This window comes from Hypomesus nipponensis, chromosome 10 (genome assembly GCF_054491055.1).
Source record: "Hypomesus nipponensis isolate SF chromosome 10, ASM5449105v1, whole genome shotgun sequence".
Lineage (NCBI taxonomy): Eukaryota > Metazoa > Chordata > Actinopteri > Osmeriformes > Osmeridae > Hypomesus > Hypomesus nipponensis.
In genome coordinates, this window is record NC_140370.1 from 16,900,742 (window position 1) to 16,925,621 (window position 24,880).

General features: G+C 48.1%; 2 protein-coding genes across 4 annotated transcripts; both read left to right on the forward strand.

The window, feature by feature from the left end:
* Window positions 1-341: 341 nt before the first annotated feature.
* On the forward strand, window positions 342-3,726 carry ankrd45 (ankyrin repeat domain 45). Its single transcript, XM_084708042.1, has 5 exons — window positions 342-781; window positions 1,238-1,405; window positions 1,536-1,630; window positions 1,748-1,886; window positions 2,153-3,726. Exons 1-5 carry the CDS (start codon window positions 535-537, stop codon window positions 2,182-2,184), a joined length of 681 nt encoding a protein of 226 aa, XP_084564168.1. The 5' UTR covers window positions 342-534; the 3' UTR covers window positions 2,185-3,726.
* A 2,997-nt stretch (window positions 3,727-6,723) lies between these two features.
* LOC146272030 (transferrin receptor protein 1-like) lies at window positions 6,724-23,831 on the forward strand. 3 transcript variants are annotated; one of them, XM_084706526.1, is made up of 19 exons: window positions 6,724-7,095; window positions 7,268-7,375; window positions 15,324-15,373; window positions 16,455-16,692; window positions 17,149-17,350; window positions 17,554-17,779; window positions 17,956-18,078; window positions 19,450-19,542; window positions 19,750-19,889; window positions 20,122-20,273; window positions 20,393-20,512; window positions 20,642-20,727; window positions 20,974-21,037; window positions 21,422-21,489; window positions 21,612-21,664; window positions 21,875-21,968; window positions 22,074-22,295; window positions 22,462-22,620; window positions 22,846-23,831. In XM_084706526.1, exons 3-19 carry the CDS (start codon window positions 15,341-15,343, stop codon window positions 23,086-23,088), a joined length of 2,316 nt encoding a protein of 771 aa, XP_084562652.1. In that variant the 5' UTR covers window positions 6,724-7,095; window positions 7,268-7,375; window positions 15,324-15,340; the 3' UTR covers window positions 23,089-23,831. The 3 variants fall into 3 exon arrangements, with proteins under 3 accessions (XP_084562652.1, XP_084562654.1, XP_084562653.1); XM_084706528.1 differs by having other exon boundaries at window positions 7,268-7,371; XM_084706527.1 differs by lacking the exon at window positions 6,724-7,095 and having other exon boundaries at window positions 7,194-7,375.
* Window positions 23,832-24,880: the final 1,049 nt, after the last annotated feature.

The window sequence follows — 24,880 nt, forward strand, 5'->3', positions numbered from 1 at the left end:
GACTAGGAGTGCAGAGCTCTGAACTGAGATGTGTGTGTCAGGGACGAATCTAGGTTCCCACTTTTGGGGGGGCTAAGCCCCTAGATAAAACCTAGAATTTTTCCTCTGACCCAGCAAAACTATGGGGGTCTGGGGGCATGTTCCCCCAGAAGAAATGTTAGAAAATATACTTTTAAATAGTGTCCTCTAGTGGGTTTTAGGAAGAGAAATTAACAAGTTTAGATTTAAAATATGGAGAGAAAAAAATTGGGGGTCTAATGAAACTTTTGGAGGCGCTCCAGCCAAAATAGGGCTCGATACGCCCCTGGTGTGTGTGTAAACATGCGCACAGTCTCTGCCTCAAACATGACTTGTATCCATGGAAACGGTAAATATCCGTGCTCTGCAGTTGACTTCAGGAAATAAAAACAATTAATCTTGACCTAGATTAACGAAGTTAGCTAATCAAATACTGTTTAAGGTTTTGGTTTTCTGACAACGGCTACTAGTAAAAACTAAAAGCCTGTTTAATTTGAAACTGAACTACTGTAAACTATGCAGTCGTTTGAAGAACATTCAATATTGCGATATGCTGTAACTGGAGATCTCAGAGGTCTTCAGGAATATTTGGAAACCGTCGACAGTTTATCAGTATCAGACAGAGATTCTCCAAAATATTTATTTAAGGAAAAGGATGAACTCGGCAGGAATGCCTTTTTTACAGCATGCGCGCTGGGAAGAGACGCTATCGTCCGAGAACTGGTTAAACATGGAGCAGAAGTCAATGAACTCACTAGCAGAGGTATGCCTAGTCTTGCTGACTTCACAGTTAAAGTGACAGATAATGTCTAACTATTTTATATAACCCATCAAATGAGAATAAATAGGCCTACAAATTACATGTTCGTTGAAAAGTAGCTCTTCCGCCAAAGGGAGTTTATTTTAAAATCGTCAGTGAATAGAGCCTAGACCGTATACGGTCTTGGCTCTATTCACGTGTGTCCTCCCCCCCCCCCCTCCCATACATTATGATTATGGGAGGGGGGGGGGGGCACACGTCCCCCTTAATATTCAAACCTGGTCAAAATATCCCCCCCCAATTTACTGATATAATAATATAAATGTGCTACGCTGCGACAGCCAACCACGCGGCTGTCCGAAATAATCATAAAAAATGTATTCGTCCCCTCTATTGTTGACTCCATGGCTACGGCCTTGAATAGAGCTAGTCTCACGTTCTCTGTAAACTTATTTCCAGGTTATTCCCCGCTGCATTGCTCTACTCTCTGGGGCCAGCTAGAAACAGTGAAAACTTTGGTAGCGCTGGGTGCCAACATGCAATTAAAGAACTTCCGAGGGGAACGAGCCACTGATGTTGCCTCCCGGTATTTAAAAACGGATTGCGCTGAATATCTTAACTGGGCAGGTGAGTTTCTTAGACGGGGCAAGCCAGAACAAGAGCGCGATGTATTTATAATTGAGAGAAACACACTGAGAATATTGTACATATTTTCTGTATGAATTGAAAATTCAGTTACTTACTTCATCTGCTTCAGAGGCAAAGCAGGACTTGATGTCTTACATATCTCACGTGAGAGACACCATTTCCGATCCTGACAAGGTTCAGGGCAAACTTAGCAAAGAGGATAAGGTAAGATAACTATCTTACAAAAACATGTAACCGATTATAAGTTCCAGTATTTATAATTAAAATATAAAGCAGTATTTGTTTTGTACAGTTAAATGTTTCGATGTCCTCACAAATTAGAATATGTGCACGAGTATCTGTGCGGCAAAGAGTGACTGGGTGCAGACTGCCAGAGACCCGTCCACCCAGGAATTCATTGACCAGAAGAGACGTCTTGAGGACACACTGTCACCTATTCTTTCCAAGCTCGCTATTCTGTGTAAGTAAATCAGGTTTGGAAGGGACTCGACAGATCTGCTACGAGATATTTTTGTCTGTTATCGATCACACGATGTTGTTTTGTATTAGTAAAATAAACAGCATTAAAAACAAAAAGTTGTCTGTGGAGTTCAAGTGTGTAAGACAGTTAAAAACCCAAGCCTAGCTAGCCACCACCACAATCTTTTGCCACACATTTTCCCTCAGCATAAGGGCCATGGTAATGCATGTGATAATCAGTCAATAATTCCTCTCTCTTTTTTTCAGCTGACGCCACAACTAAAACAATGAAAGCCTGAGACACAAGGTTGAGGATAATCCCTGTGGAATGACTGAAGTAAAACCCTGCTCTTTTCTAAAGGCTCATTCATGCCTGGACAAGCGTACCACTCTGTCTGCTGTTCTGCTTCTTCTCCACAGGGTGTCACTGTGTTGCTTTCTGCAATGAGAAGGGAACGCATAATTACCCTCTCTGACGTTATGATGGCCCTTGTAGTCTTTTTATATTACGTTTATCTAAGTCTATAGGAATAGCCGTTCGATTTGTATCTCGGCATGGTATGCTTTTATTGTCAATTGCTTCCTTTGTTCCTCTATATTATGCTCAAATAGAACTGGTGTGTGTGTGAGGGGCCACTTTCAAGATGAATTCTCTGTGTTTGCTGTCAATTACTAACAGGTCACTGTGTCCCACAGCCTCCAGACCATACATATATATAAAGGCCTTTATATATATATCTGTGCTCCAGACTGCTATGGTCTTCCAGCGAGCTGCTGTCCTGTGGGTTCACCCTGCAGGGGAGCTGCTGTCCTGTGGGTTCACCCTGCAGGGGAGCTGCTGTCCTGTGGGTTCACCCTGCAGGGGAGCTGCTGTCCTGTGGGTTCACCCTGCAGGGGAGCTGCTGTCCTGTGGGTTCACCCTGCAGGGGAGCTGCTGTCCTGTGGGTTCATCCTGCAGGGGAGCTGCTGTCCTGTGGGTTCATCCTGCAGGGGAGCTGCTGTCCTGTGGGTTCACCCTGCAGGGGAGGTGATAGCTTATCATCACAGACACTGGTGGGACCTTGACTCGACTGACAAACACAATCCTGGCCTTGAGTTGCATCAGCTGCTGTGGAACCTGTTTCTCCTCGCTGTAATGTCTGACTCCCGCTTTCATTCTTCATATCAGCTTGTTAAATGTGTGTGTGTGTGTGAAGGTATTTCAGCAGAAGGTGGGGTGTTTGGTTCATTAAGACTTTGTATGTGAGGTTCTTTGTCTATTGAATGTAAAGTCAATTCATACATCACGTCTCTCTGGTTATTTACTTCCCACTTCCTGCTTTGGGTGCAAATACAAATGACTGCATAGTTATTTGTTGGTCTGGCGCACAGCCTTCCCTGTTAATCTGGTGCACAGCCTTCTCTGTTGATCTGGTGCACAGCCTTCCCTGTTAATCTGGTGCACAGCCTTCTCTGTTAATCTGGTGCACAGCCTTCTCTGTTGATCTGGTGCACAGCCTTCTCTGTTGGTCTGGTGCACAGCCTTCTCTGTTGGTCTGGTGCACAGCCTTCTCTGTTGATCTGGTGCACAGCCTTCTCTGTTGGTCTGGTGCACAGCCTTTATTGTTAAACTTTTCTGAGATGTAAAAAGTCTTCTGAAGACACCTTTGTCTTGCTGCCAAATCCCAGTGCGGGTCGTCAGCTGCTACTTGTGTTTCCTGTCTGTGTAAGACTCTGACATCCTGTGTAAGACTCTGACAGCCTGTGCTCTGACAGCCTGTGTAAGACTCTGACAGCCTGTGTAAGACTCTGACAGCCTGTGTAAGACTCTGACAGCCTGTGTAAGACTCTGACATCCTGTGTAAGACTCTGACAGCCTGTGTAAGACTCTGACATTCTGTGTAAGACTCTGACAGCCTGTGTAAGACTCTGACATCCTGTGTAAGACTCTGACATCCTGTGTAAGACTCTGACAGCCTGTGTAAGACTCTGACAGCCTGTGATAAAATCTGATAGCCTGTGTAAGACTCTGACAGCCTGTGTAAGACTCTGACATCCTGTGTAAGACTCTGACAGCCTGTGTAAGACTTTGACAGCCTGTGTAAGACTTTGATAGCCTGTGTAAGACTCTGACAGCCTGTGTAAGACTCTGACATCCTGTGTAAGACTCTGACAGCCTGTGTAAGACTTTGACAGCCTGTGTAAGACTTTGACAGCCTGTGTAAAAGGACTCGCTGTACAGACCTTCTCTAATTAGTCTGATTAGTGTTCAGTATCTGCATCTCTCAAGTTTCTCAAACTCACACACACACAGCTTGAGAGGGTGAGGGAGAGGGCAGCGTGACGGCAGAGGCTAGCCCTTGGGGGATGGGGTGGGGCTGAGATAAGGGCTCTTTTCTGTGAAAGTGCAGACTTACTGTTACTACAGAGAAGGGTGACACAACTGATATGGTTCAACCGAAATGGCGGGAGGATGTGTGTGTGTGTGTGTGTGTGTGTGTTAGAACCTCTTAACTCTGTGAGTTTGAATTGGCTGGTCAGGCACGGGTTTTTGAGGTAGATGGCAGAGATGGCAAAAGTACACACATCCAAGCACACACATCCAAGTACAAATACTCATTTTTTTTTTACTGGGAAAAGTACTAACTACTCTTTTTAACTCAAGTTAAAGTAAAGAAGTGTGGGCTCTGACATATACTTGAGTAAAAAGTAGCCATGACCTCTTTTAGTGTCACACTGGTAACTGGAGCTCACATCATATTAATACACTATAGACATTGGCCAGGAATCTTTTTGACACCGACAATGTCAAACATCTAGAGTCCCGTTCAAACCTTTTTTTGTTCAAACTTTTTTTTCCACACACAGTGAAAGCGGAGGAGAGAAACTGAGTAGAGTAAACTTTTTTGGGAAAATATTTTGCCAACTTGTTTAAACTTTTCTTTCAAAACCTTTTTTGAAAAAAAATGTCCAGCCTTTTGAAACCTTTTGGGGGAAACTTTCAATTTCAAATGTTTTTTTAAAAACTTTAAAAAGGCTGTTAGAAACATCTGACTCCACCCTTTGTTTCATCCAGTTTTCTATTGACTCAATTAAAACCACAGCACCTCTGTTTTCCCCTCGCCTGGGCCCAGATGTGGTCAGCCCTGCAGGTGGGCCTCCCGCAGCTAACCTGACTCAGCAGGAAAAACACAGTGAGGCGAGGACGAGTTCTTCCTGACAGGAAACTGTTCACCTGGGCCAAAGTCTACAGCTCGGCAGCTGGAGGAGACCAGGCCAGGCCAGGCCAGACAGGGTCACATGAGGAGAGAGGCTGTAGGTACACCTCACATGCAGGTTAGAGGGAATTGAAACTAGGAGTTTTGTTATAGATATACTTATAGATATAGGGGTCAGAGGTGGAGAGTAGGGACTTGCCCTCATGAGGGGGGGGGGGGGGGAGTTTAAACCACACATACACCCTCCTTCCCACCTTCCAGACCCCAAGACTTCTAAATCACTGCCTCATTTTTGCTCTGACACTTAAGACACCACATCGATTTCCACACAACCAGTTCAACAAGAGACAGGAAATCAAGTGACATTCACTAGCCCCACATTGTCGACCAAAGTCGTCAATGGATTCACAACAACCTAAATATACCAGTTAGAGTTAAGTTTGCAGAAATGAAATCAACAATGTAGGGTATTTTCAATATGCAGGTGTTTGTGTAGTTGTGTCAACTTTACCTCCACAGATTTCTGTGATCTGGCAGGGGTATTTCCGTCTTCCCCCTGGGTGCAGTCAAACACGTTCACGTTTGAGTTTCACTAATTACAGTAAAGGGTTGCTTCCTTTCTCTGGGTAGATTAAGTCAAATCTCAATTTTCACAGACACTTCTTTTCATCTAAAAGTAACTTGATGCTCGTGAAGGGTGTTTACTCTATCTGAGTCAGTACCTGATTCTGTGTGTTTTTCTCAGAGCACGGAAATCCTGCATCTAAACTTCATGCTTTAGTATTTAAGTCTGACTCTGCAGTAGGTCTCCCTCCCTCTGGTAATTGTTGTTTACAATTGACTGATTTGTGAGAAGTTTGTTGTACTGAGAACCATGAGGACTTGTGTGGATCTCTTTCTCACAACCGTCTCCATCATGACTACCTGTGAGGGGGGAAGGTTGTGGTGGAAATAGACGGTGTGTGTGTGTGTGTGTCTTTATGTGTGAGGTACCATACTTTGATAACGACCTGGCAAACACAGGCTTCCATAGCATCACACACTAGCAATCTCTTCCCAATGTCTTAAGAACATCAACAAAAAACTTTCTGAGGAGACTTTTCAAAAGTTAATTATTATTCTTCAACGTCCTTTGCTCCTGTATAAGTTGACCAATTCACAATTTCGTCCTTGGCAGGTCTGATCCAGAGCAACAAGTAATGATTACACATGCCGAATCAATGACAGGGTTTGGATGACCAGTAGGCCACTAGCTACCGCTAGGACAGGCCAACAACTTACAGAAACAAGAACTAATTCTGTGCAACTTTCCAAACTCTAAATCCATATTTTACAGATGCCACAACTTGGAAAAATCCACTTGCTGCAATTGGGTTATTACAGAAAACAATACATCAATGACTTATTTTAAATAAATGTCGATATATATTTGCGGAGGGATCGAGCGTAAAAACAGTAAAAATCATTTTAATGTCTAAAATAAAACCTCGTGGGTTTGTGGACTCTGCACCTTAATATCCTGTAAGCTTTACAGGGCCAGTATGAACAGCTCGTATTTACACAGCCTTATTGACAGGCGGACTGGGGTTTCCTCCCCACGTGGACACACATTTTCCATGAGTCTTCTGCTCATACGTTCAACAGCTCACTGCAACCATGGGATAGTGTGAAGAAAGGTGGAGACCAGATGGTTCTCTGTGGCTTCACCGGCAAGGACCAGAAGGAAATATTTTCAGTATTTGGTTTGGTGGCTGGTAGCCTACAATGGCTAAGTTATGTCCAAATTATGCAGATCGGACACACATTGACTGATATTTATGAGGGAACGTGATCAATCGCTTTACGTTATCTATGTGTCTCATTGCCAGACGGGATCATTTAAGGTAACACGAGCATACGCGTTGTTCAGTTTTTCTGATTTTGCCCATGCAGCTTCAAAACAACCCCCCTTCGTGAGACTGTATCGACCAGCAGTGCTGCCTGGAACCTGTTATGCAGGGATATGTGATTTAAGCAAGTATTTAATCCTCACAACAGTCCTCAAAATACTGTTTAGGCGTTTCTCACCCTATTACACGCTCACGGTGGCTAAAACCTTTTAAAACCGTTTTGAATCAATCCTCAAGCTTCCCATAACGGAAATGACGCTCTGATCTCTGCAACCATTTTTTTCTATCTCATAAAGAGCGTGTTCAAGGTTGTAGACGCCGGTAACTGAAGTAGACGTCAACCCAACCTCGTGTGCAAGGGTGCACAATAAAGACAGCGCACGACTGGCCGTTTTTAAGAGTGGGTAAGAATGATTCATATATTAGACTACATGTTAATACACTATATTTATTTAGGTAATTGGAATATTATGTAATTTATTTGCACACAGCTCAAATGGCTTTGGTTAATAAAATGTCCGCGATAACGAGTCTTTTATTATAGGTTAAAGGATAATGTTATGCTCATTGAAACGTTTTACTGATCTGCTCTGACTTTGGCTAGAATTCGGTATTGTATCGGCTACCTGTTCTAACTTGACTCCGCGTTCAGTTTCCGTTATTCATATTTTATTGATCGGTGTTGTCTATTCCTGAAGCACATTGTTGCGATTGTTGTTGCGTTGTTACACAGGCTGTCATTGTTGTTCATTCAGCAATGCAAATTATAACGCCATCATTGGTAACGGTTTGTCACGTTCGCAAGAGCCCAAGCCGAGTGTTCGGTGTCTTGATCCGTAGCACATGCTTCTGTTTCGTCCGTTTCATGTTGGTTTGGAACTCACCATCACTGACCTTGACGGCTCTAACGAGTCCGCTTGGGACTACTTTAACGGACTCATCATCGCTTCAAAAGGAACTCGTTTTAAGTTTTCGCAATAGAAGCTTGTAACAGCATGCCCAGCCGACAATCTAGCCTACCCCAAACGGTTCAAACCGGTATATTGGTTTTTGAAGTACAGCCCAAAACATATAGCCTACACAGGTTGACAGTCCAGAATCGTTCATCATTCATTATTTATAAATGACAGTTGGCATATAACGTGACTTGCGCGTGGTGCAGAGTAAGTGTAGCATAAAAAGGCATATGGCAACGAAATCATGCTCGTCTGTGACTTGAGGATCAACGTGACAAATCATCCTGAGCTATTAAATAGCCTATGTAATTTTTTAAGTTATTTTTGCCGGCGGGAGTACAGCCCATGGCAGGTGATCTTGACAAGTTTCTTGTTTCAGGGGAAGTGCAACCCTGCCCTTGAAATGCCCAAAGAGCGCCAGTGTCCGGGTCGCCATGGTGGCGGCTCTAAACTATTTAAAACAACCATATTATTGATTTACATTATTTTACTGTGTTGTCATATGGCACACATAGCCGAGTCACTTATGTAATGGTACTTTAAATTCCCGTAGACATATTCGATTTAAGGTCAGTTAATGTCGATAGGTAGCCTATATTAAAATCCCAATTTAAAAGTACATGTTAAATGTGTTTGAATGAGGGGAAGCCCAAAGATCTCGTTTTTTTTTGTCACCTGAAAAGGGAGGTTTGTGAAACAGTTTCTCCTCCAGATGTTTATGTTCTTGTTACAAACGGTCACTTGGCAGCCAGTGTGCTGTGCTATATGGTGTGTGTGCTGTGCTATATGGTGTGTGCTGTGCTATATGGTGTGTGTGCTGTGCTATATGGTGTACAGTCTGCATGTCTAGTCCTTCCACACTTTTTCCCAGGGATAACTTGTTCCTTCTCCCAGTGTGACTCTCACATGGTCTGCCCCTGAGAAGCACAATGAAGCTGAAGATGTGACTCTCTCGCTCTCTCTCTCTCTCTCCCAACTCTCCCTCCCTCTTTCTCTCCCAACCCTCTCTCTCTCTCCCAACCCTCTCTCTCTCTCCCAACCCTCTCTCTCTCACCCCTTCTCCTTCTCTCTCTCTCCCAACCCTCTCTCACCCCTTCTCCTTCTCTCTCTCCCAACCCTCTCTCACCCCTTCTCTCTCTTTCTCCCCTTTCTCCTTCTCTCTCCCAGCATTCTTCTCCCCCCTCCCTTCCCGGTTAGGGATTAAAGTCTCTGGGGGTGTACACTCTTAGAGCTTTCAGATTTGATGATGATGATTTAGATTTTTCCATATTATTTGGATGATGACTACTATGAATGTCATTGTTGTATGTAAACATGATGCTTGTTCTAAACTGAATTTGGAGCTGTTTTGGTTCCAGTTTTCCTGGTCCTCCATAGCTGCTTCCAACAGTCACGTTCTACACGTGTGCTCCCAAAGTATTTGATTCTCTCGCTTTCACACTCTCTCTCCTCTGTCCTGCTCTCTTTCTCCATCCCCCATTCTCTCTCTCCCTTTTTCCCTTCCTGCTGTCTCTGGACAGACTCTCTTGCCCCCCCTCCAGCTGTCTGTCTGTCTCTCTCTCTCCCCCCTCCGTCAGTTGTGATGCTACCTAGATCACGATGGTGTATAAACTCAAGTTAATGTCTGAGCTAAAGGTCGCCCTGCATGGCTCTCTGGGAATGTTTGTGAAAACTCTCTGCTCCTGACAGCCTGGCCAACTGTTCTTAACAGGTTCTTCTTTAATTGCTTGGGCCTTTGATGGATGTGGCCCTAAACCCCCCCTCCTCCTCCCTGTCTCCCCCCTCATTCTCCTCCTCCTCCCTGTCTCCCCCCTCATTCTCCTCCTCCTCCCTGTCTCCCCCATCGTTCTCCTCCTCCCTGTCTCCCCCCTCATTCTCCTCCTCCTCCCTGTCTCCCCCCTCATTCTCCTCCTCCTCCCTGTCTCCCCCCTCATTCTCCTCCTCCTCCCTGTCTCCCCCCTCATTCTCCTCCTCCCTGTCTCCCCCCTCATTCTCCTCCTCCTCCCTGTCTCCCCCCTCGTTCTCCTCCTCCCCCTGTCTCCCCCCTCGTTCTCCTCCTCCCTGTCTCCCTCCTCGTTCTCCTCCTCCCCCCTCTTCTCACCCCTTCTCCTTCCTCTGTTGTTGAGTCATGTCGCAACATTTGAGTCTTGATCTGTGCGTGCTGAGTCATAGTACCTTGATATCTCATGTTTCCACCCCCTAGGGACTCCAGGGAGGTGCGTGTGTTTGGGCAGAGTGTGGGAGCTTCATGTGGGTTTCCTAGTTAGGGTGTGACCTGAGATGCCTTGTGCTATCTGCTGTGTGCACTTGTCCACAGGAGGTGCCGGGGGAGGGGGGTAAGGGGGACTAGGCTGGGGGAGGGGGTAAGGGGGACTAGGCTGGGGGAGGGCCGGGGGGGAAGGGGGACTAGGCTGGGGGAGGGGGGTAAGGGGGACTAGGCTGGGGGAGGGGAGGGGGGTAAGGGGGACTAGGCTGGGGGAGGGGAGGGGGGTAAGGGGGACTAGGGGGCTGGAAGGATGGGTGGAGGAGGTACAGCAGGAAGGATCACTCGACTGCAGGAGGTCATGGAGACTGCACCTCTGGTCATACGATTACATTCTCCTGATCAACCTTCAAAGAAAGGGGGGTGTGTGAGTGCGCGCCTCCTGTGTGATCTCACACTTCATTGTTAATCCATAGGTTTCTCTATTTGAAAGAATTGATAAGCTGATTAAAGTTTTAACATTACACCAGGGCTAAGAATGTGTGGTATGTAGGGCCCTTAGAGACATTTCCCTTTAAGAACTCTGTGATTAGGGTGGACACGTACGTCTGAAGTCTAGGCTCACCTGGGGCACGATGTGGGTCTGATCGGGTTATTTGTCTTTTATCCAAGTGACGTATAGAGTAAGGGGGTGGGAGGTTGAACTTGCAAACCTCCTCAGTTATAACAGTCCTAATCTATTCTTATGGTGCAGCCTTTTCCATTGAGTCATAAATGACCGTTAGTGTGGCACCTCTCTTTAATATGACTTCACATGCTGGCTGGCTCTGACTAACACTCAGGAGCAGGGACACTGTCACAACGGGAACATTTTTGGTCCTCGTCTTAAAGTTTTGAAAATAAAATTCCATTTTTTATAAGCCAATTTTAGTTTGTAAAAAAATAAATAAACACGCACAGAAGGAGAAATACTTAACGGCTGTTGATTTTCGCTCCACGTCCTGAGAGCTCACACTAACAGGCAAAGGGCAGTTATATTTAGGCTAGGCTGGTAGCTACGGCTCAAGGGTAAGGGAAGCGAGGCCAAACAATGTCAACTAACCTTGATTGAGGCTTCATGATGTTAGCCACTCTGGCACGATTGTGCAGGCTTAGATTAGGCTAGGTTCAGTTCAACATGCGTTTAAGATTCGATCGTCGCTTACTGGGCTAGCCTATATAGGCTACCTTTAAATAAGCATTAAATTGTTCGCAAAATCGGGCCAGTTTTGGCTAATTGTAAATGACGGTGGAGGACGAAAATAGTTACATTTTGAATGTAAACTGAATTAATGTATCCATAGTTAATATTAAATCAATTGTGTATAACATTGTATTAACTGGGTTTAAGATTTCTTTGCATGTTTCGTTTGTTTTATTGAGCAACAGTTTGCTACCATCAGCTCGAACTAAAAGCCTATTTGGGGTTGTGTTGCTACAGGTGACGAGTTGCCGGTAGTCCAATGAAATCCGAACTTCTGTGTTGTGATTACGTCGTAGTCTCAAATGTAATATGCTAGGCTACAGTATGGTAGGGTAGGCTAGTTGCTAAGTAGGGCATGCCTGGTTGTATGCATGGTATTTACCCCCGGTTGCTCTCACTGTGGTCGCTCTGGAATCCCACTGTTCTGGGCTAGCAGTGTCCCTGGAGGTCATCCAAGAGTCCTGTCTCTCACACACACACACACACACACACACACACACACACACTCTCAAACACACACACACTCTCAAACACACACACACTCTCAAACACACACACACACACACACACACACACACACACACACACACACTCACTCCACTGTCCACTTGTTAGTTTAGATGGACAAGCATGCCGTGTGTGTGTGTGTGTGTGTGTGAGAGACAGGACTCTTGGATGACCTCAAGCATGCCGTGTGTGTGGCTTTTACTGTCATGCTGGATTGTGTAGGTAGTCTACCCCCTGGGACATAGGGCTGTGTGGTGTGCTGGAGGACTGGGGGTGTGAGGTGAGGCTGGGGGCTGTGTGTGAGGTGAGGCTGGGGGCTGTGTGTGAGGTGAGGCTGGGGGCTGTGTGAGGTGAGGCTGGGGGCTGTGTGTGAGGTGAGGCTGGGGGCTGTGTGTGGTGAGGCTGGGGGCTGTGTGTGGTGAGGCTGGGGGCTGTGTGTGGTGAGGCTGGGGGCTGTGTGTGAGGTGAGGCTGGGGGCTGTGTGAGGTGAGGCTGGGGGCTGTGTGAGGTGAGGCTGGGGGCTGTGTGTGAGGTGAGGCTGGGGGCTGTGTGTGGTGAGGCTGGGGGCTGTGTGTGGTGAGGCTGGGGGCTGTGTGAGGTGAGGCTGGGGGCTGTGTGAGGTGAGGTGAGGCTGGGGGCTGTGTGAGGTGAGGCTGGGGGCTGTGTGAGGTGAGAGTTGCCGGGGCTTTCTGGGTGTGTGTGTGTGTGTGTGTGTGTGTGTGTGTGTGTGTGTGTGTGTGTGTGTGTGTGTGTGTGTGTGTGTGTGTGTGTGTGTGTGTGTGTGTGTGTGTGTGTGTGTGTGTGTGTGTGTGTGTGTGTGTGACCAGGTCGGTGAGTTCAAGGTGGTCTGGATTAAGCTTATCTCCTTTAGGTTTTACATTTTTTGTTCATTGCAACAAAACAAGACCTTGTACCAGCAGCTATTGTGTGCACAAATAATATACTTACTACAATTTGTATGTAGTTCTTTTGAGTGACTTTGTAGTACCAACCTACCAGACATATACTTACTTTCTAATGATCTCTTTACTCTAATTTGAAGTCTGCGTTTACCTATCTTATTCCATTAGTAATCCACAAACCAAGATTCAGCCCAAGATTCTAGCAGTTTGGTAAGGCCCTGTCCACACTAGCCCGGGTACATTTAGAAACGCAAGCATATGTCTGCGTTTGCACCTCCCGTCCACACTAATACGGCGTGTACGGACACTGAAAACTGAGCTTTTCGAATAAGCTCCCCGAGCCGGAGGCATCTGAAAACGCCGGGTACGCGTAGTAGTGTGACGGGGTCCACGGTGCTTTTCAGATACGATGATGTTCAGTTGCCACGGCATTGGGGGTAGCTTTAGCTCTATAGCTATAATCTCAAGATGAACATGGAAGGTGAAAGAAATACGCTACTCCATCTCTGTAATTTATTTACCAGTTTAGTTAGTGTACTTCAGGTACAAGTAGTATTACTTAATTAATAGATACGCGTTACTCCTGCGCAGAAGGCGAGTGTTGTACTCGGTGTGCCTGAGCGATAGGGGGGACAAGGCAGAGGAGACGGTTTAAACCAAACATAGAGCAGCGATTCTGGGTGAGACCTGGCTGAACAGCTAGCTGGTGGGACAATTTCAAAACACCAAATAGTATTGCCAGAGGAGTATGTAAACAGGGCACCTACTTCCTCTATGGTTCCTCAACACTGGTAGTGTTGTAGCATTTTCTCAGGAAAGCAGAAGAAGAACCGCTGAACTGAAATAAGTGTATTGTAATAACCTTGGCAGACTGCCATTAGAAAACACAGGTGGGCCCATTTCAGTGGAAAACCACACCTTGTTCCTAACCCATTGTGAAACGAATAACGGTTTAACTTATCTCAACAAGGATTGTACATGAATCACTGTCAGAAATATTAATCTTTAGGTATTGCACAGTAAGTTGGTGAAGAAGTTCAGAAGGTTTATTACTTGCCGTCGGCCCCCAAGGAGACAAAAGACCACACGCCATGGTGGTCACAAAGTTTGTCTGCTAGCATGTTGTGAACGATCACCTTTGTTGTTCTTGTCTCTGGGTCTAGTCCAGCTCGGTGGTTAGAGCATTTCACTGCAGATCAAGAGGCCGCAGGTTTGATTCCTCCTCTGTACGTCGGTCAAGGCGTCTGCTAAAGGAAAACATGACATAACTGAACACAGAACGAAGGATCTTCTGAAGCCCACATGATGGTGAAACTCGGTGTCAAGAGAGTTTTGACTGAGGGGAGAGGTCAGGGGTCACACAGCCCAAACACTGGGCTGGCTCTGGTGTCTCTCTCCAGCTGAGACCTGTGGATCTCCAGACCCTGTCGAGCATTACTGGCCTGGGAGATCTGCTCTCTCCTCCCTGTCGGCTTATCCTCCCCTGCACTCCACACCTTCCTCCATCTCTCCATAGTGCTTTCATAACTCTCTGTCCTTCTGTCATCTCCCCACCCCCTGTTTCTTTCTCACTTTCTCTCCTTTTCTCTCCCTCTCTCTACCTTTCTCCCGCTCTCTCCTCTCCATCTTTCTCTCCCTCTCTCTACCTTTCTCCCGCTCTCTCCTCTCCATCTTTCTCTCCCTCTCTCTACCTTTCTCCCGCTCTCTCCTCTCCATCTTTCTCTCCCTCTCTCTACCTTTCTCTCGCTCTCTCCTCTCCATCTTTCTCTCCCCTCTCCCTCTCTCTACCTTTCTCCCGCTCTCTCCTCTCCATCTTTCTCTCCCCTCTCCCTCTCTCTACCTTTCTCCCGCTCTCTCCTCTCCATCTTTCTCTCCCTCTCTCTACCTTTCTCTCGCTCTCTCCTCTCCATCTTTCTCTCCCCTCTCCCTCTCTCTCTACCTTTCTCCCGCTCTCTCCTCTCCATCTTTCTCTCCCTCTCTCTACCTTTCTCCCGCTCTCTCCTCTCCATCTTTCTCTCCCTCTCTCTACCTTTCTCCCGCTCTCTCCTCTCCATCTTTCTCTCCCTCTCTCTACCTTTCTCCCGCTCTCTCCTCTCCATCTTTCTCTCCCCTCTCGCTCTCTCCTCTCCATCTTTCTCTCCCCTCTCCCTCTCTCTACCTTTCTCCCGCTCTCTCCTCTCCATCTTTCTCTCCCCTCTCGCTCTCTCCTCTCCATCTTTCTCTCCCCTCTCCCTCTCTCTACCTTTCTCCCGCTCTCTCCTCTCCATCTTTCTCTTCACTCTCCTGCCTCCTCCCCCTCCCTCCATCTCTCCGTGGCTGGGAGCAGGGTACTGTTTCTGGGCCATGCTTTGGGGAAGCACCGTGGTGTTTGGGAAAGGAGAAGAACCTTTTCTTTGGCTGTGCGGAAAGTAATACAATAGTTTATGAAACTAACCTAAACGTGTGTGAGAGAAGGGAAAACAATATCATGCCTTGTGCATGAAACCACGTGTGCATCACGTCCAACTATCAAGCAGCATGTGTTTCCCTTGTCACCTCTAGGCTACCAAGCAGCCAGGATGGACCAGGCACGGACCACCATATCCAAAATAGTAAGTACATTATACACTACGAAGACACACGTTTGACTGTTTCCTCTTTCCTAGTGAGGAAAATGACTGTCTTGATGGATGAATCTGATCCTGAATTTTCTTCTGTATGGTTTACCTGTGGGTCACACGGACCAAGCTGCTCAAACAAATGTGATGTTACATTGCAACTTATGTACTGAAGTTTGACGATAGATGTGAACGAGTGTTCTCTTTTGTTGATGGATCGGTGGCCCCACAGCGCGTGTGCGTGTGTGTGCGGCCATGATCAGGAACCCTCAACTACTGTCTGGTCTGTGACCCAGTCACGCTCGGGGTCTCAAATTTCCATAGGTTTGTGCGCAGAGATCACGCGTTTAGTTTTGGGTTACGACGGTTTCGTAACGTTACTGGGTTTATAACATCCCCCCCCCCCCCAGTTGAAACACCAGTTGGACAGACAGCCCTGTCAAAATAGCCCTGTCAAAATAGTTAGTCTCGTTTTGCGGGGACTCACCTTGGTTATGGGCGTGGGCCGCTGTGTGCGTCTCTCAGATCCGGAGGGGGGGGGGCTCTAAAGGGAAGACAAGACAGCGGAGCGGTGCTCTGGTGGTTCACCGTGCAGAAGCACGTACCACACAGGCTAAAGCCTTACCACAGGGGTTTGATTCCAGCCCAGGGAATTTCCTGCATGTCCTCCCCTCTCTCTTACATTTTCCTCTCAATGGTCACTATCATAATAAAGCTGAAAAAATATATTTAAAAAGAAAGGAAAACAAATTATTCAGAATGGCAGTTAACAAGGATAGGCCAAGGTTGTTTTGGCGAACGAGATGGGGCGAAAGAAAGCACGCACACCTGCTTGAATTCCCAGACAGACCATGACCGTGAAGTTATCCGTCTCTGTGATCATGACTACTGCCTCCAAAAATGAAAGCTGGAGTAATCTTGGGGAGATTGTTAGACTTTTGGGCAAGAGGATTAATGAAAGAGCAGACAAAACTGTAGACATGATCCTGAAGAACACTGTGGGAATAGAAGCACTAAGGAACCTCTGCTTTCCCACTTTCTTTCTTTTCTCTCTCTCTCTCTCTTCCCCCTCCAGTTCAATGGCGAGCCCCGCTCGTACACACGCTTCAACCTCACCCAGAACATGGAGGGGGAGAGCAGCCAGGTGGAGATGAAGCTCTCGTCCGACATGGATGAGGAGGAGGGGAATGGTGTGGGCGACCACCTCAACCACAACGGGGGCAGCCGGGACCCCTACGTGGTCCGCAAGACCTCGCGCACCCCCAAGAACCTCTGCTTCCTCCTCACCACCACGCTCATCATCTTCATCATCGGTAAGTAACAGACCAAGTCTGTAGGGGTGAGAATTGAGAAGGCAGGAATTGGAAGCATTTAGTTTCTTCAATTACTTTACTTTTACATTTAGTCATTTAGCAGACGCTCTTATCCAGAGCGACTTACAGTAAGTACAGGGACATTCCCGACATTCCCGAGGCAAGTAGGGTGACGTGCCTTTCCCAAGGACACAACGTCATTTTGCACGAATCAAACCGGCAACCTTCTGATTAATAGCCTGATTCCCTAACCGCTCAGCCATCTGACCCCCACTTTGTGGACCTGAAGCGTGAAATAGCTGCTGCACCTGTGTAGGTCAGTGAGAGGGGGGTGTTTTCTAGATGCTTCTCCAAGAGGGTACAGTAAATGTGGGGCTCTAGACTAGTTTTGATCTCATTTTCTCACTCTCTCTCCCTCCTCAATCTTTCTCGCTCCGCCCCTCCCGCTCCTTCCAGGCTACCTGATTGGATACCTGGTACACAGGAAGAAGGAAGTGGCTGACGACTGCCCTGCCTTTTTGCCCAGCGACCAGATGATGTCAGAAGATGAGAAGGTGCATGTGTTTGAGACGGGCGCGGCTCCCCTCATGGACTGGGATGTGGTGAAGAGCTTGCTGGCCCAGAAACTCAGCGCGGAGAACATGGAGAAGACATTTGAGTGAGGAGCTCAGTCTCTTAACTGCTAAACTCTAGCCCCCAGCCCAAGCAAACCTGCTTGTGCTTCACCTTGTCTGCTTCCAGTACTAACTATATATTGATATAGTTTATTATTATTATTATTATTATTATTACATAAGAATATATTTTCTTTCACATTAAATAGTTCTGGCTCCTCCGGTTTCTCTCCATCCTCCTCTCCAGTGAGTTTGCCAGTAGCAGTCACCAGGCTGGTTCCCCGGGCGACGAGGCGCTAGGTAACCGCGTGTTGCAGCGGTTCCGTTCCGCTGGCCTGGTGACCTGGACAGATGAGCACTTTGTGACCCTGCAGCAGCTTCCAGAAGGATCCACCAACAGGCTGGCCTTTAAGGGGAAGGAGCTGGGCACCCCCACCGGCTTCCTGGCCTACAGCCGCCCTGGGAACGTCACGGTAAACACCACACACACACACCTGCATCGCCACAGTGTAAACAAGTTTACAGATGCTACAGATCTTAGAATGATCCCTTATTGTTGTCATTCTCATAACGTATCCGTCTCCCTCCCCTCCCTCTCTCTCCCCTGTCCCTCCCGCTCTCTCTCTCCTCCCTCCCCTCCCTCCTCCAGGGGGCGCTGGTGTTTGCGTCGTACGGTCAAGTGATGGACCTGAAGCTACTGCAGGACAAGGGCTTCAGCTTGGAGGGCAAGATCCTTCTGGTCAAAACAGGGAAGATCAGCTTTGCTGAGAAGGTGTGTAGAAGGTATCAATCCATGTTAAATCCATGTGCCCTCCATGGATGGGTCGTGTTAAACCAGTGTGAGGCCCGGGTGCCTTGAAGGCGCCAAACAGTTTCAGGGGAGCCGTGGAAGCAGCAGGGATATAGAAATATATATCGTACTCTTGTATTAAATTCCATTCATCTACCAAATCATTATTTTCCAGAAAGCATAAAATATATATATATATATATATATATATATATATATATATATATATATATATGATTAAAAAATCTCGGCTTAAACACCAAACTTTGGTGCCCTTAAGGTCTTCAGATGCCTGCGGAGTTTGCAGGGTCTCATGCTACAACTAGATGACGACTAGATGTTTCTTTTCAGAATAATTTCACACATCCGCTGGCAGAACTGAGTGATTATCAAATTGCATTAATATATATATATTTATTCTGAAAAGAAACATCTAGTCGTAGCATGAGACCCTGCAAACTCCATCATACAAACGCATCATACAAAGCATCATATCTCGTAGTATTAAACTACATACCAATCAGCCATATTATTGATTTTTATTAAAATGAAAGAGATTGTATTAGGACTCTTGTTCAAAATAAACTTTTTCAAACCCTTTATGGTTGCCACTATTTATTTTTAACACAGTGTTCTTGTTGTTATTATTATTATTATTAATAATGAAATGAATATAATGTATTTTATTAAAATGGGGGAGGCCCCGGTGCCTTGATGTTCTCTGAAGGGAGGCTCACTGTCTTAGACTTTGAAAACCCCTGTGTTAAACCATTCTCTCCATCCCTCTCCTCCCTCCCTCCTCCCCTCCATCTCCCTCCTCCCTCCCTCCTCCCCTCCATCTCCTCCGTCCCTCCTCCCCTCCATCTCTCTCCTCCCTCCATCTCTCTCCTCCCTCCCTCCTCCCCTCCATCTCTCTCCTCCCTCCCTCCTCCCCTCCATCTCTCTCCTCCCTCCATCTCTCTCCTCCCTCCCTCCTCCCCTCCATCTCTCTCCTCCCTCCATCTCTCTCCTCCCTCCCTCCTCCCCTCCATCTCTCTCCTCCCTCCATCTCTCTCCTCCCTCCCTCCTCCCCTCCATCTCCCTCCTCCCTCCCTCCTCCCCTCCATCTCCTCCGTCCCTCCTCCCCTCCATCTCTCTCCTCCCTCCCTCCCTCCTCCCCTCCATCTCTCTCCTCCCTCCATCTCTCTCCTCCCTCCCTCCTCCCCTCCATCTCTCTCCTCCCTCCCTCCTCCCCTCCATCTCTCTCCTCCCTCCATCTCTCTCCTCCCTCCCTCCTCCCCTCCATCTCTCTCCTCCCCTCCATCTCCCTCCTCCCCTCCATCTCTCTCCTCCCCTCCTTCTCTCCCCCCTCAGGTAGCCAATGCCGCCCAGTTCAAGGCTTCTGCTGTGCTCCTGTATCCAGACTCGACTCAGAACATCGGATACGACACACAGCTCTATGGCCATGTAAGTGTGTGTGTTTGTGTGTGTGTGTCATGCTGACAGACAACTCATTCAGATTCAGCTGGATTCCCTCGCACAGTGGTCATTGTTCAGGACAATGATATACCATTGTACTGAGTGAATGATTGTAACCATAACCCATTCTTTCTCTCTGTCTTTCTCTCTGTCTGTGTGTCTCTCTCTCACCCCTGACCCCCCCTTCCCCCTCAGGTCCATTTGGGGTCAGGTGACCCCTACACTCCAGGCTTCCCCTCCTTCAACCACACCCAGTTCCCCCCGGTCCAATCCTCGGGGCTGCCTGGCATCCTGGCCCAGACCATCACCTCCTCCATGGCTGCTCAGATCCTCAGGTAGGGTCTTCAGTCCGAGGCTGTCTGGCCCAAGTCCCACACCTAGGCTGGGTAGTCCCAGCAACAGACCTAGGATCTGTCTAACCCTAGTCCTTGACCCAGGCTTTGTCTAACCCTAGTCTAAGACCAGACCCAGGCCGAGGCCTTCTCCAGTCCCAAGCTTTGCTGTCCTGGCACACCTCCTCCATGGAGGTGAGCTGAGTGTGTAACCCTGTCTCCTGTGGTGCTCTAGGGCCCTGGGGGGCATGGCCGTGCCCACGGAGTGGGGAGGGCTGCACAGTCTGGGGAGCAGCGAGGACATTGTCACCCTGGAGGTGAACAACGTGCTGGTGCAGAAGAGGATCAACAACGTGTTCGGTCTCATCAAGGGCTTCGTAGACCCGGGTAGGGAGGGAGGGACAAGTGGAATTTACAATGAATGTATGGATGACTGTCTTAAGAGATGGATATCTGTCAATTGAATGTGTATATGAATTGACCTCTCCCCCCCCCCCCCCCCCCAGATCGGTATGTGGTGCTGGGGGCCCAGAGGGACGCGTGGGGTCCTGGGTTTGCCCAGTCCACCGTGGGCACCAGCGTTTTGACGGAGCTGGCTCGATCCATCTCTGCCATGATGGCCGAGGGTGAGTGATGGTTCTGGTTCTCTGCCTTCTAGAACACTCAGCCGGTACCCAACTGTTAAGGCCCCGTGACTTATGAGGACGAAGAGACTTATCTCTTTCTTTGTTCTCTCTTCTCTCCTATTGGAACAGATGGCTTTAAGCCCAGGAGAAGCATTGTGTTTGCTAGCTGGAGCGCTGGTGAATACGGGAGCGTTGGCGCCACAGAGTGGCTGGAGGTAGCTACTGCACCCCTCTGCATCACAGTTCTGCATCTGTGAATGAAGCAAAGGATGGCTGTGAATCTGTTTTACTTTCTCTCACACTCTTCTTTCTACTAGTCTCTGTCTTTCCTTATTTAGAGTGGATGAGTGGATATGAGATTTGATGGATTTGTCTCCCCTAATGTGAGCGTTGCGTTTTTGCTAAACAAATATACTTTTATTTTTATTACAATAAAAATGCTTGTTTGTCTCCGTGTCCAGGGATATCTGACTTCTCTCAGCATGAAGGCGTTTTCCTACATCAACCTGGATGGAGTTGTGACTGGTGAGTCCAGAGGGGCCGTGCGCCCCCTGGTGAGTCCAGAGGGGCAGTGCGCCCCCTGGTGAGTCCAGAGGGGCCGTGCGCCCCCTGGTGAGTCCAGAGGGGCAGTGCGCCCCCTGGTGAGTCCAGAGGGGCAGTGCGCCCCCTGGTGAGTCCAGAGGGGCCGTGCGCCCCCTGGTGAGTCCAGAGGGGCCGTGCGCCCCCTGGTGAGTCCAGAGGGGCCGTGCGCCCCCAGGTGGTTCACAAGCAGCATCATGTGGGATGTACTCATCCTCACAGCTCTGGAAATGCTCAGCAGACACATATTTTGAGGTTTATGATGGTGTCTCTGTATATCTAAATCTATCGCCATATTTATCTCTCCCCCCCCCCCCCCCCCTCTCTCAGGTGGGGGTGGTTTCAAGGCCTCTGCCAGTCCTCTGATGCACAAGCTGCTCCAGAGCACCCTGAATGAGGTGAGGGAGGGAGGGAGGGGTGTCCTAAAGAGCAGCACTGTTTACTATGTACAGTAACACAGCCAGTAACACAGCCAGGCCTAGCAGCGTGATGATGTAACTTCCTGTTCGCCTCTCCTCAGGTGAAGATGGGAGGCAGCAACACCATCTACTCCAAGGTGGCCAAGACCAACTGGTAGGTGTCTGTGTAAGCAGAGGGGGGATGGATGAACGATCGATTGATCAATGAATGGATGGAGTGTAGTGAATGATCATGTAGACAACATGAAGAAAATTACATTAAAAAATAATGGATGAATGAACCAACTGATAAATGGATGGATGGATGGATGAATGAAAAAGAATACATCTCATATCTGTGTGTGTGTGTGTGTGTGTGTGTCAGGCTGGAGCCCATGAGGATGGATGATGCTGCCTATCCCTTCCTCACCACCTCCGGCATCCCCTCCATCTCATTCCGCTTCACCGCCAACTCTGAGGTCAGTACGAGCTGAACCACACACACACACGCGCGCCATACTGACCCCTGACCTCTGACCCCTGACCTCTCTCCACACACTCTAACCCCTGACCTCTGACCCCAGGCCTACCCCTTCTTTGGCACCCTGCTGGACACGCGTGAGAAGCTGTCCTCTGAGACGTCTGGTCAGGCTGCCCGGCTGGCCGTGTCTGCGGGGCAGGTGGCGGGCCTGATGACCCTGCGGCTGGTGCACGACCACCTGCTGCAGCTGGACGTGGACCAGTACCTGACTGTGCTGCGCGTGCACGTGGCCAACATCAACCGCCGCTTCTACAACGTGCAGACGGTAGGGGGGGGGTGGTGGTGTGGTGGTGGTGATGCTGATGGTGGTGTTGCTGATGGCGGCGGTTGTTGAGTTTGTGGTTGTTCGAAGGTTTGTTTCTCAGTTTTACCCCTAATAATCCTTTCTTTCTGTTGCCCGCCTTCCCCCCCCTCCCTCCTGATTGGTGCAGATGGACCCCTCCCCCCTGCCTAAGGACATGAGTGTCCAGTGGCTGATCTCGGCGCTGGGCTCGTTTGCGAGAGCGTCTCGCGGCCTGGCTAACGACATCCAGAACAGCGACCTGAACGACGTGGGCGTGTGCCGCAGCCTCAACGACCGCATCATGCAGGTAACACACACACACACACACAAAAGCAGTTTTGTAGATTAAGAGGTTTGAATCCTCCTGTACAACTATTTGGATAAAAGGATCTTGGTAAATAGATAAAAACATAACTAATCTTGTAAGCTTCACACACACCTGCACTGAAAAAGTATAAGTGTGCATACACGTGTGTGTGTGTGTGCACTTCACCACCATCCAGCAGACCATTCGTCTTCCTGCTTCCTGTAGGTGGAGAGAGACTTCCTGTCCCCCTACGTGTCTCCCAGGGAGACCCCGTTCCGCCACATCCTGGTAGGCTCCGCCCCCCACACTCTTCAGGCCCTCTGGGCCCACCTGGACTCTCTCATGTCCCGCCTCCCCGAAGCCGACTCCGACGACTTCAGGGTGAAGTTCGCTCTGGCCACCTGGACCATCCAGGGCTGTGCCAACGGCATGGCTGGAAACGTGTGGTCCATCGACAACGAGATCTAGATCCAAGTGCCGGGCAGGACGGTGTGGGTTAGGTCAAAGGTCAAAGATGCAGCCGTCCTGCTCCCCTAGCGACCAGTGTAGGGAGTTTAGGTGTTATCTACAAAGGAGGAAATATTTCTAATCCGCCCATTTTGGGAGGGTAAGGTGCTGATGTACAATTAGTTTTCTGAGATTCGACTGCCTTAAATATTCCAAGGTCATTGGTTTTTTTAACCAAAACATTTTTTTATCTTTAAAGTTGGTGCTAACGACTACAAACTACATCAATGGCCGACGGCTTGTCACAATACCACTGAGCCTTGTGTTTACAGGCATTTTGACTGTAGTCCAATAGATTATGTAGGTCAGAACAATATTCCCAGGGTTGAGCTTGAACTCACTCCTCCGTCCAGTAAAAGAGTCGACTTTGGTTCGTTAATCGTGAAATTTTGTTTACCAAGAACAAAATCATAGTCACAAAATTCAGAAAAACCTGTTATTTCTACACTTTGTTACTACAAAATGTTATGTTGTCTGGCAAATACGAGGCCAAACAAGGAACAGTAATCAGAAAGTCACAAATGATCTACAGTATATTCACTGAGACAATCAGGTATTTCTATTCCTTGGTTGTACTATCGCACCTGTTGTTCAGTCTGTTGTGTACACAACACTACAAACTATTTTATACCTACTAAACATTACAACAATATGTTTATTATGCTATACGTAATAATACCCTGATATATAAATATTATAATAATTGTTATTGCCATCATAATTATTATTGTAATTGATATTGATGTCAGATATTCATAGCAGTCTCAGTGACAGTAGCTGTGTTCGACTTCATGCAGCGCCGGCGGCGCCGACAGTCGGCTGTCTTGAAGCTGAGAATGCCATTGGCTGCTTCAAGTCAGCCGGGCTGCAGGCGACGCCAGCGCTGCATGAAGTCGAACGCACCCAATATTTAGCTGTCTGAAGACTACCTGCTGACCTGAACCCACCTGAACACCTGACCTGAACACCTGACAGGAGAGGGGAGATCTCCCTCCAGGTGTGGCACTGAAAAGACAACTATTTATTTACTTATTTATTTATCAGTGACAGGGTTCACTATAAATAGTGTTTGTTTTTTTACGCCTTTTTTAAAAATATGTATAATTATCGGGAGCAGTGCCTTCCATAATTATGACAGTTATACTGTCGAAATGACTACAGCAGCATCTGCTATGGGAGGTTGTTACGTGCAAATACCCACAGCTGGTCCCGTTAAGACTCACCACCACCTTCCTCCCTTCTCTCCTCTCTCCTTTTCTCTTTCCTCGAGGCAGCCTAAGTTCTGATCACATGCCTGGATAGGTTAAAGTACGTGCCCTTCCCACACTACCAATACCTACCCAGCTGTATCCAATCGGGAAGAGAGGAAGAGACGAGAGGGGAAGATAGGAGTTGGGAAGGAGAGGGGGGAGGGGGGGGAAGGGGGGAAGAGAGGAAGGGGGGAAGAGAGGAGGGGGGAGAGGGGGGAAGAGAGGAGGGAGGGAGGGAGGGAGGGAGGGAGGGAGGGAGGGAGGGAGGGAGGGAGGGAGGGAGGGAGGGAGGGAGGGAGGGAGAGGGGAGGCCAGGGAGAGGGAGTAGTGTGGTGGTTTCAGAGGGTCTCACTGTGGGCCTCAGGACCGGCTGTCTTGGTACCGGTCACGTGCTCTTCTCATCCTGAGACGTTATCGGAGGCAGTGTCTTCCATAATGTGAAGAAGAAAAGAGGAGAAGGTAGTTTTTGCCTACCAGTTTATATCGGAGACAGTGCTCTTCAT